The sequence below is a fragment of the Squalius cephalus genome, assembly GCF_949319135.1.
Source record: "Squalius cephalus genome assembly, chromosome: 13".
Taxonomy (NCBI): Eukaryota; Metazoa; Chordata; class Actinopteri; order Cypriniformes; family Leuciscidae; genus Squalius; species Squalius cephalus.
Genome location: NC_137134.1, coordinates 17229849 through 17242836, shown reverse-complemented (window position 1 = coordinate 17242836; position 12988 = coordinate 17229849). Strand labels below are relative to the sequence as shown.

Genomic DNA, 12988 nt, shown 5'->3' with positions numbered 1-12988 from the left:
TACAACTTAATTAAACTGTTTTTCTGGGGGGCGTCAGAGACATTAGTAGGTCTCTTAAAAAAAAAAAAGCGTGAAAACTGTCTTTTTCTCTCGTGCTCTGATTTCTTTTCTTCCAGAGCTTTTCTGTCTCCTATTTCTGTAATTATTGCCACATGCAGGAGGTTCTGCCTGACACAAACAGAGAAAGCCTGGATCCTTTGACTCTACCCAGATTGATACGTCAACTTTAGTTTGACAAGAAGAGACGTTTCTTATGGTTTGCTGTGTGTAATCCTACCAAGATTAAAGTCAGAATGGGTGTCCAGAACATTTGATATTCCATTAGCTACAGAATAGTCATTCTTTATTTGTTGAAGCACGACATTAGCGATGCACGTTTGCTGACCTTGGAAAGAATTCACTAAAATGTTATCAGCTGCCGTCACAATTATGTGCACCATGAGGTTGCACTTTTAATATATATATATATATATATATATATATATATATATATATATATATATATATATATATGAAGAGTTCAGATGCAAAAGCCTCTAAGTGCCATCTAAAATTTTCTTCTAGAATGATAATTTTTATAAAGCTTGTATATTTAAGTTCAGTAATTTCACTTAAATGACAATTAATAGGTAATTTGCATTGCCAATTAAGTGAAATTATTGAACTTAAATATACAAGCTTGATAAAAAGGATCATTCTAGAAGAAAATTTCAGATGGCACTTAGAGGCTTTTGCATCTGAACTCTTCATATATATATATATACTGTATATATATATATATATACAGTATATATATATATATATATATATATATATAAATACACAGTATATATATATATATATATATATATATATATATATATATATGTATATATATATATTAGATAGATACAGACAGACAGACAGATAGATTACACACACACACACACATACACATATGTGTCTGTGTATATAGTGTAAATACACAGAAAAAAAAAAATATTAATATAAGTATACATATACATATTTTATGTAAACAGACTTTTTTAATGTTAGATGAAAACAATCAATTTTACAGCCATATAGACAGACAGACAGATAGATAGATAGATAGATAGATAGATAGATAGATAGATAGATAGATAGATAGATAGATAGATAGATAGATAGATAGATAGATAGATAGATAGATACATAGATAGATAGATAGATAGATAGATAGATAGATAGATGTACATACAATTTATATACATACAATTCTATAAAAATATAACAGTTTTATTTTGTATATAATTATTGCATAAACCACGTGTTTATAACTAGAAATCAATTATTCATGATTTTATATATACATGATATATTACTGATTCTAACTACTATATATAATTCTTATAATACTAATAATAATAATTATAAATAATTGTGTACATAATTATACAAATATTTTAATTAGATATGTACACACAATTCATTTATATGTATTTACTTTTATGTAAATTTTTTATTTTATATATATTATTACATACATCATATAAGTGTGTGTACAGTGAATTAATTTAATAATTTATAAATTACTTTTCACATAATATATATTAATATAATATATACATATTTATATATATGTGTGTGTGTGTATACGTACTGTATACAGTGCATTTTATATAATGTATTTACTTTCTCAATTGAATTATTACATGCCATATAAATTATTTCATGATTAATAAGTTCATTTACTTTTCACAAATAATTCTTATACTGTATATTCTGATTAAATAATTGATTTCACTGTATACACACTTATATGATCTATATATTTGTTATGTATTTATTTATTTTTCAATATACATATATATAAAACATATAAATGATCATTTAAATCAAATCTCTGCTTCTGGTGTAATGGCTGCTTACACACACATAAGAGTCCTTTCACCCAAAGCAGATGTTGACAGTCATCTGTAATTGTGGGTTTCTGTGCATGTGTGTCGCACCAAGCTAGCAAGCCTCTGTTTAAGATTGCCCTGAGCGTAACCCCAACCTAGCCTTCAACTCAACACACACACACACACCTGATACCCCTCATGTCGTCATCAAAGTCACCCGCGCTATTCACTAAATTGAGAAATTGGTTCCAAACCCGAACAGCAAAGGGCTGGTCCTGCTCAAACGCTTCTCCTTTCGTAAAAGTGTTTTCCATGGATAAATTAGTCGGCTAGATAGATACTGTTTCCTTTCATTACTGCTTACTAAAATCAGATGCTATGGACATTGTTCAATGTCCCCCCCCCCCCCCCCTCAGAAACCATTGATGTCGCTCCATCCTTCCATCCGGTCAGCTCCATTTGTTCCTCAAGTAGTGTCACCCAGCATCATATATATATATATATATATAGATATATATTTATTTTTTATATATATATATATATATATATATATATATATATATATATATATATATATTTTATATGTAAAAATATTTTTTATATATATATATATATATATATATATATATATAACAGCTCAGAGATGGAGAGCTGCCCCATTCTCTCTGCCCATACACTGTGTCCCTTTAATCATAGTTTTCATTTCAGTACATTGAAATTTCCCTTACCAAGGACAACGTCATAAATAAAGACAAAAAAGGGTTTTGCGGAGAAAAATTTTGTACCTGCTCGCTCCCTAACTTTTTGTGCATTAGGGGACCGGATAAAAAAGACGAGCTGGTCATCTGTGAAAATTTATAATCATTTATTATGTGGCAGCTGGCGAGGCGAAGTAAGTAAAAGCGTGAAGGCAGACATCCATAAAAGGGGACGTGAAGCCCCTAAATGAAAAGCAAAGTGAATTCCTGTGTCTTGTCACAGGTAATGAGGAGCAAGGGCCTTTCTTCTCCTCGGGAGTACAGTGCGTTCGCTCTCGCTCTCAAATTTGAGAAGGATTTATCTGCGTTTGACACAGAATGGCACAGGGAAGAGTGACCTCAAGAAAAATACTTCAGTTCCTTTATTTGTGAAAATGCATTTTTAGATTGTGTTATTGATTCCATCTGTATCTCCGAATGAGCTTGTCCTGATTATTCGGATGAAATCGCACTTCCCAATGCATCGCGTTCTCTGGGGTGCCGCGTGTTTTTTGGAACACAACATTCACTAGTTCCGACTGCGTTCTGTTTTTAAACAACGGAATTGTTCCCTAATTAGTTTCGTTAGGAGATAATTTATGCTTTTTGTTTGATGTATAGCAATACAATCCCTTTGCATACATTTCCACCATTTTAGAGCTGAGTTCAAAAGAAATACATTTTTTTTATCCCCCCCCCCCCAATAAAAATACAATGCATTTAAATGTGCTCCATTTTTTCGTGTTTGTTTTTAGCTCGACATTAATGAATTAACTTTTTAAACAATCCGTCGTTATTGTTTTGGTGCCATTTTATTTTTAACTCAATTATATTCTAATTGATCATTTTTCTTAATATGCAAGGGATGTTTTTCCCACTTTGTTCAGAACACAATGGATGATTAAACACAAATAAGGCCCATGATCAAAAACATGATAATTCATTTGCAATACTAAATAGAAAATTGACAGTCTAATGCAAAACAATGGGATGTGTGCCGCATTGTCTTTTACCCCCTGCTATCACTGGGTATTGATTCCTTAGAGGAGTCTTGGGTACTGTAGTGCAGTTAGATTACACAGGATTATAAAGGGAATACGGTGGTTTAGAAAGTTTAAAACTGGATTTAACTTTTAAACAATGTTAAAAATGTTTAACTTTAAAACATAAATGAGAAGCTCCACACTTTTATTTATTTATTAGAAGATTTATTATTAATAATATATTAAATATGTTAATATAGATAATAAAAACAGTAATAATAATAACATAATTGTATTTAATAAATTGTTATATTAAATAAGAATTATTATTAAAATTAATGTTTAAATATTTATTTACACGAATATGTTTAAATGAATATTCAGTTAAATTATGCATACATATTTAACTATCTAATTATTAATTTATTTTAATGTAATTTATTATTAAGGTAAATATTTATTTAAATAGATATTTATTTATCTATTTAAACATAAAAACATTTATTTAAATAATAATAAATAATAAATAAAAGTGTTAGATTCCACATGATTATAAAGGGAAGTTGTTTGTTTAAAAAGTTTAAAATCAGATTTAACTTTTAAATGATGTTCAGCTCCACACATTTATTTATTTTATTTACTGTAGCATATTATTATTATATTCATTGAAATGAATGTTTATTAATAATAAATAATATATTAAATGTATTAATATAAATAATATAATTTTATATGATAGAATATTAAATAACTATTATTTTAATGATTGTTTAAATCAGGGGTTTTCATGGCTCAAAATGAGATGGATTTCGTAAAAACGTTATCATGGCTGAAGAAAACACTTCTTACAAGCACATATTTTAGGTATTTTAATAATAAGACGATTCGATTTGTGTTTTTAGAACACTTTCGTATACAGTGTTTCCCACAGGATTTTGTGAGACTGTGGTGGGTGGATCTTGGTGCCTAGGGTGACCCATGTTAAAGTACACGTTAAAGATAAATTCATTAATCTTGTGCACTTCGAGAGTTCAAAATTATGAGCATGCAGCGTACAAATTGAACAAAGCAAAGGTCTGTGCATTGACTTGTACCTGAACTTTAAAAGGGACTCATGTGCGCTAGAAATGCAGCTCTAATGTCACCTGAATCCGCTGTTAAAAATAAACCATCCACCCGCCAACAACCCAAACCTGATTTTTCTCTTTCTGTTAAAGTTGTTAAGTTATTAAGCAATAGCTCATGTAGGTTTTTCCTTTGTGTTTTATATAATGACCACTAGAAGGCCTCGAGGCATATTTTCCTTGATTGTTTTTCCCTGAAGGTTGTTGAAAACTGAAGTAAAAGAGTGACGCATGTTCATTGCGTTTTACCGTGAAACGAGAGTTCCGCAGTTAATTGGAAAGTAAATGTTTAATTCCTTGACCTGCAGATTCTCAGAATTATCTCACACAGACATCAGATTTATGTTTCAAGGAAGAAATGATCCATGATCCGCGCATTACTTTCGTGCGCTCTCGCAAAATGTCCTGAGCCCCAGCTCTGTTCGAGACCAGCAGGTTTTAGGGCCGGAGCTGTACCGGTCTTTCCGTCCCGGATCCACCTTTTCTGCAGTGTAAATGTGGAACGATTCAAGAATAAACACAGGCCGGTAACCCACAATGGAACCGTGTCGGTGGAAAAGTGCTATCTGAGCATCTGAGTTTTTTGTTGAAAGCCGGAGGCGGCACGAAATTTGACGGAGACGGCCGCCTCTTGCCATTTTGATTTTCATAGACTGGTATACAAAAAACATTTTCTCTTATTTTATGGTAGATGTCACTGGTACTTTAACAGTAGTTGATGGTGTAGCATGGCCCGATGGGAGATCTGTGAAATGAAGAGGGCTGGCATCACAGGCGACATGGTGGACATCTAGAACAGACCTCCAAATCATGCTGTCAATGATGATGCATTATGATCTAGCTGTGGCAAATTGGACGTTCCAAACTCTTGCTTGATTGATGTCACTTTATCACAGGTGTCAGATACGACAGATATTAAAGGGGTGGTTGATTATGATTTCACTTTTCTAACTTTAGTTAGTGTGTAATGTTGCTGTTTGAGCATAAACAACGTCTACAAAGTTATGACGCTCAAAGTTCAAAGCAAAGGGAGATATTTTCTTTTAAAGAAATCGCTTTTTAAGGACTACAACAAACGCCTGGAAGGGACTACATGAGCTTCCTCCCGGGTTAGTGACATCACTAACCCTAAAATTTACATAAACCCCGCCCCTGGGAACAGGATTTATAGATTATCATGACAGAATATGCTAATCAATAATTAGAAGATAATTACACATAAGCTACATAAATTTAAACATAAACAAAAAGGTTTTTGAAATTTTCAGGACACAAGCTGTTGTAGCTCCGCCCCCCGTGCCGGGAGCAGCAGCTCATTTGCATTTAAAGGGACAGACACAAAAATGGTGCATTTTTTGCTCACACTTAAAAAGTGACGATTTTAACATGCTATATAAAAATATCTATGGGGTATTTTGAGCTAATACACTTCACATACACACTCTGGGAACATCGGAGACTTATTTTACATTTTTTGCTTTGAAAAGAGCATTACACCACCTCTTTAAGCTCACAGAGCAAAATATGGCAATAATCTGTTACAGATATATTGAAATTACAATTGATTTTTTTTTTTTTAATGTAGGAGGCATGAATTCTGCTGGTAATGGCAAGACTTTGGGGTTAAATTTCTTCAGAATGAATATAGACTGCATTTGTGAAGTTACAGTATTGTACAGTATTGCTAGAAAGCATTAGACTTTGGCATACTTTTAGCATGTATATTCCAAAGAACATTTTCAGTCATGATAGCAAAATGAAAGTAAAAAAGCTAAGTTAGTTAATTCAACTTTTAATTTTCTTCCTTGAGATGTGCAACTTTTATATTCAATACCTACAACCATAGAAAATAAAGAAAAACTGGCACTTTCTTTTCTCAAGGGCAGTTGATGCATGCACTTTTCAGACCTGAAATGTTTTTTTTCCACAAATATGTGGAATTGATTATAATATGGTGTTTTTAATAAGAGTCTTTATTTTTTTTATTAATTATTCAACAAAATTGTAAATACTGTCATTATTTGAGGGAATGTCTCAAGGGTGAGTAAATAAAAAATTTCATTTTTTACCATTTTGTACCTTTCGTTTGTACAAGATCTGAATGCTAAGTATCGCGAAATCCAACTTTTTGCTATGACATTCACATTTTCTGGTCTTGGAACATCTAAACTTTTAGTTTGTTCAATCGTCCTCTTTCTTTTGCTCTCCAGACCTAAAGATGCACAACTCGTACTGAATAGTCAAATGGCCATTTTTATGTCCCCATCTGTACATCCAAGGGCAGCCCATTCATGCTTCTTTCAAATTGTTTTGTTAACTTGTATTGGTCTTTCTTTTCCTTTTATTTTGCTTTCTTCCATACTAAGCCCTTTGCTTGGATGATTTGGAGTGAAGAATAGGCTTTCACAAAGCTTCGGTAACCTTGGGCCGAAGTTCTGAGCAGGGTTACGCATATCAGTCTCCAACGTTCAGACTGGTTTCAGAAATGCTTTTCATACTGTTCTTTTTTGTTAGAATAATTCCAGTAGCTTGAATAAAAAAGGGAAAGATTCCTAACAACTTCTTTCTTTTTTCTTTTGCAGGGTCTCTTCATCTTCCTGATATATGGAGTGTACAACACTGAGGTAAGTCCGCAGTGCATCTCAAGGCTGACTGAGTGAGTGAGAGAAATGACATGATGTTTCTGATGGGACCCCCACCCCGCCAAAGGAAGGTTAGGGGGGTGGCGGATTGAAAGCGAGACTCTTTCTTTTTTTTCCACATGAGCGTCCCACTGCCCTTCATGCTTGGGCTAACTTATATGCATCCAGTCCCACCATTAAACACTGACACCCGGAGTAAAGAGCCAGTCATCCCTCAACCACATTGGCCAATATTTCACTGCCTCTTTAAGTTTTTAAACTCACGGTCTTCCATTTAACATTCTGACATTAGAGCTCTCCGCCGGTTCAGACTCTGAGGCACAGGGAGAAACGGATATGTATGCAGGACGGCGGGAAGATCGGGGGGAAATTTACCTGCAGAATTGCTATTACCATTTAGATGCTCTTCTGAAGAGTGGAGAACTAAACACAAGTGTTATGAATTGGGGATGAGGCGAATTTGTTCTAAATTGTCGTCTTGGAATTGTCTGTCCGTCTGTCCGTCTATCCGTCTATCCATCTATCCATCTATCCATCTATCTATCTGTCTATCTATCTATCTATCTATCTATCTATCTATCTGTCTATCTGTCTGTCTGTCTGTCTGTCCGTCTATCCGTCTATCCATCTATCTATCTATCTATCTATCTATCTATCTATCTATCTATCTATCTATCTATCTATCTATCTATCTATCTATCTATCTATCTATCTATCTATCTATCTGTCTGTCTGTCTGTCTGTCTGTCTATCTATCTATCTATCTGTCTATCCGTCTATCTATCCGTCTATCCATCTATCTATCCATCTATCTATCTATCTATCTATCTATCTGTCTCTCTATCTATCTGTCTGTCTGTCTGTCTGTCTTTCTCTCTGTCTGTCTCTCTGTCTGTCTGTCTATCAGCTGTCCATCTATCTATCTGTCTGTCTGTCATCTATCTACAAATATTTCCCATGTTTTGTGCTCTCTGCTCCCATCAAATATAGTTTGATGAAGTGTGTTGCCTGCAGTATCAGGTGGGCTGAGCGGTGTGGTTTGTCAAGCTTGAATTGCTCCGATGGCAGGAAAATTCCTTCATTAATTATTAATTTATTTAATATTATAATACAAAAAATAATAATTTAATCAATTAATATTATTTTAATAATTGTCATTTGAAATGTTAACATAATATTTCAAATATAGCAGACCAAACTCTCTTACCTCACTCTTAGCACATGGATAAGTGGAGTTTGCAGGCCTTAGACCTCAGCTTCTTTTTTCCTCCTCTCCTTTCTTCATCTCCACCATGAGTATTGATGGAGCTCCCCAGCCTTTTGTCTACCTTTGCCTCTACCTTTTCAGTGCCTACAAAAGAGGTGTAAGGAGACGGCCCTGAGAGCGGGCCCCGTATTGACACAGCAGAGACTCGCCGGTGACCCTCTCCACATTGTAAAATAAATCATCGCTGCATTCTTGCTTAACAGGCTTTTTTAGTACGTCGGAATCTATTTTCCAACCCCCGGCTCTCCTTGACCCAGAGGTCTTCACAATTTGTGTGCAGCTCGTGTCTGCTTTACACTTTTTTCAAAGGGGGTTTTGTAAATATAGAATGTAATAATCTGTGCGAATTTATCTTGTTCCCTTTGTGCAGTTAAATGACAAAAAACAATAGCAGATTAAGTTTCACCATCTGACACCACAAAGGAAATTCTCATATAATTGAAAAATTGAGGAGAATGATCAAAGTGTTTGTAAACAAAGACTAAAAAAGTCCTCAGAATATTTAAAGAGCGGAAGACAGGGGCCAAAGTGAAACGATCAACCTTGTCTGCTCTGATTTAAAGAAATTCCCGCTTCTCCTGGGACACAAAAAAAAAAATTGTTTCACACGTCTGTACAGTTGATTATCTCAGAAGAAACATACGAGCGAGAATATGTAAAATCAGCCATTCGTGAGAGAGAGTGATCCCGAGAGATTCACATAACATGCCATTTATGTGCATGAGCCATTAGTTAAGACATGAGAATATTTTACAGTCAAATACTTTAGATACCATGTCAATTATGTATAGTGATTTGTTGAACAGGAGATTGCTTATAATAATAAAATATTAATTATGCCCAGTATACGGTATATTGTGTTCTCCTGCTTAGAATTAATAGAATAACAGGTTGCAATTCAATTTGATGATAATTTCCCTTTCTAATTTCTCTTTGAGTTTTTTATATACAGTAGATCATCCCACCCCAAGAACAAATTAAAACTGACCGCTTTGATCATTAATTTTTTTTAAATATAATTTACTCTGTTTTTACTTAATAATAGTCATCCCTGTTTTATGACCTCTGCTTTTTCTTTTCTTTAGCAAATGTGTCCATTTGCATTGCTTTCATATGGAAATTTTATCTAATGTATTTTTAGATTGAACATTAGGGCTACATCACTTTAAAACCTTGAGAGGAAAACAGCTAAACTGCTTTTAAGAGCAGCATCTTCAAACCAGTTCCTCCAGTTGCTGGAAATGCTCTTTCGTCAAACAGCTTTCTATGATTTTACCTGGAATAAAGTGATTTGATTTCTTAGTTCTATTCGTTAAAGCTACAGCGCACTTGATTTGCTGAAAAGAAAGTGTGAGAGAGGAAGAAAAGAGTGTCTGTTTGCAAATCTGACATATTACCGTTGACTCCGAGCTGTCAGAGCTTTTCAGTTCTCTTCATTAACTCTGTTGTCACAGTGATAGTGTCTATTCAAAACAAGCCAGTGTGTGTATATCTGCATGGCAGCAATAATTTATGACAACAGCAGAGCCTAATGAAGTCATAAGAGCTAATGCATATTCACCAGCATAGGGCTGGAGCTTGTGCCGGACTCGTGCTGGGAAATGAAGGCAGGTTTTTTTCCGGTCGCTGACAGCCAGGCTGGAAAATAATATCTAGCAGGCCAGGAAACAGCTGGATTGGATTGTAAAATGTGAGGAATATTGTCATACAGAAAATGTAGATTTTTTATACAACTATACACACACACACACACACAACGACTCCTAGTTTTCAAAATAATATATAGCATAATAAGTAATGTAACATATTACATTTTATATACTTTTTATATTAAAATAAATATAAATAGGAATATGTAATTTGACTTAAAGCTGCAGTCCGTAACTTTTTTGGATTAAAAATGTTCCAAAATAAATTTTTGAGCAAGTACATAACCAGCCAGCGTTCAAAACCATCTGCTTGCCTTAGCTCGATTCAAAACGGTAAGCTTGTAATCATGTTTTTAATTCCAGTGGTACTGGTGGATTTCCACGGGAAATTGGAGCGTGTCTTTGCGTCATTACGTCACATCTGTAAACCTAAAGAAGGAGTCTCGGCTAGTAGGCTATGAGTGTGTGAGGATGTTGGAGGTGGAGATTTATAGCCTTTTCTCACAGCACTTGATATAATTAAACTTATCAATTTGATGGCGGATCCAGAAAGGTTCAAACAACAATCACCAGTGACAACTGGAGATTCACCCGTTGTAAAACGCAAAAGACTTCGGAGTGGCTACAGAAAAAAAGAGACTGCAACCGGCCCATGCGAAAACAAGGATAAATATCGGAAGGGCATTAAATGTAGTCACGCAATGCTGATGTTGTTAACATTAACAATTTGTGAACAAAGTATAATTTGCACGGTTTGACGTGATATGATAAGCGATCGTTAGATTTAATCAGCAATGCTTTTTTCCCCTTAGCTGGTCAGAACAAAAGTGGATGTTACTTACTTGTTCAGATTATATTTTCCGGGTGAAATTCTTAATTTGGTCATACTTCCAAAAAGTAGAATCTGTGATTCCCAATGACAGTATCCACACCGGCGCGGCGACTGACAGCCGCACATTCTCCTCAAAACACTGGATTCATACCGTCCCGAGGCACAACTCATGTAAAGTTGATAATTCCGCAAATAACTGCAATTGCAGGTTTCGAACAGAGATGGCGACAAAGACAAAGAGGAAAAACTACAGACTGCAGCTTTAAAAAAATCAATGTTTTAGTTTTATTACTTTATTCATACATTTTGCAATAGAAATATATATATATATATATATATATATATAAGAATTTTATATATATATGTGTGTGTGTGTGTGTATATTGCATGTTTTATTTTAATATACTTTAATATAATTAATTTGCAACAGTGAAAGTTCCACTTAGAACTTAGAATATATATATATATTTCGGCTACATAATTCTATGATTTTGATTACAATAAATGTAAATAAAAATATATAATTTTTAAATTATATTTTAATGTACAAATAATTGTAATGTAATGTTATAAAATATATTTCATACATTTGCTTTATATACAGTAATAATATAAAGTACATTAAACATAATTTTTTACATTCAATACAAAAATAAATCAAACATGATATATTTATTGAAACATTACATATTTATATTCAAATATACATATTACATATATTGCATTTTCACAATAATATGAATTACTATAATTACTTTTCAGCAATTTATTTTTCTCTTATAAACTGCCCCCCCCTATTTTTAAGTTTAGCAATTGGGCGATACTGTGACATCATAAACGTGATGCTAGAAAAAAGCCTTTAAATTTGATGTGTATTTCGCGTCGGCGCGAGTTTATTGTACTGTGTGTGTCATTCTACATGCATCGCCCAACATCCCAGTTTTTCTCACACAGTCCAAATGTAATTTGTTCTGCAAGGGTGGTCGTTTCCTCTATCGCTTCATTTCCGCGGCCCCCTGTGCTGTGTGACGGATGAGAGGTTAAGACGCTCTCCTTACTTTGCCCACTCTACGTGTCACATTCAGGACCCATTACATGTGACAAACTGGAACATTTTGGTCTGCGGCACTCATTGACTTTTATGCAATGGCGGCTATTTACTTTCTCTATTCCCAGTTCGGATTGAATTTCACCTTCCCGGGGCCAAGAAGATTCTTGCGAGCGCAAAGTGTTTTGTATTAAGTGTTTAGTATTGAGTCATGACATTTTAACCATCCACCCCCTCCTTGTTATCCACAGGTTCGAAACACAGTCAACAGAATCAAAGAAAGAAGAAAAGCCTTAAATTTCTCCGTAAGTTCTCCCAGCTTGCATGTTTTCTCGAATACCAGAGGATTTCTTTATATAGTGCAAATGTCATAACGTAGAGTGTGTTTTGTGCATGTTTCGCCCCCCGGCCCTGTTTCACACACCCACTCAGGCCACCTCAATCCAGCCAATGTCAAGCAGCAGCCCTGGGTTACATGTTTCTAATCCTGTGGAAACTCGTCCCTTCACATTAAACTGTCAGGGCAGTATTTATACGCTAGGCTGCTGTTGACGGAGATCACTTAGCTTCACCAAAGCGGTTTAAAAGTAGTTAATAGACACCCCCCCCCCCCCCCCCCATCGGCGCACCACCTCACCTCCACCGACACTACGAGCGGTTCCTCTATGAATGGCCACATTAACTCTCCTCCGGGCTTGTCACGGTTTATGGCCTACGGCAGTTTGTCCCGCTCGGCCCTTGCAGTGCCACCAGGTCATTGAGAACGGAATGAGACAATTTCTAAAGGCGGATTGATTTTAGAATATGGCCCCCCTCCCTCTTCCCTTTGACCCCCCTGACAGGC

General features: G+C 34.7%; 1 protein-coding gene across 1 annotated transcript in view; it reads left to right on the top strand.

The window, feature by feature from the left end:
* LOC307170448 (adhesion G protein-coupled receptor D2) overlaps nt 1–12633 on the top strand; it is a 39042-nt gene extending 26409 nt beyond the window's left edge. The window contains exons 21-22 of the mRNA XM_079891559.1: nt 7289–7330; nt 12396–12633. Of these exons, the coding sequence (XP_079747685.1) occupies nt 7289–7330; nt 12396–12518 (165 nt within the window). The 3' untranslated portion in view covers nt 12519–12633. The remainder of the gene's footprint in view (nt 1–7288; nt 7331–12395) is intronic.
* Nucleotides 12634–12988: the final 355 nt, after the last annotated feature.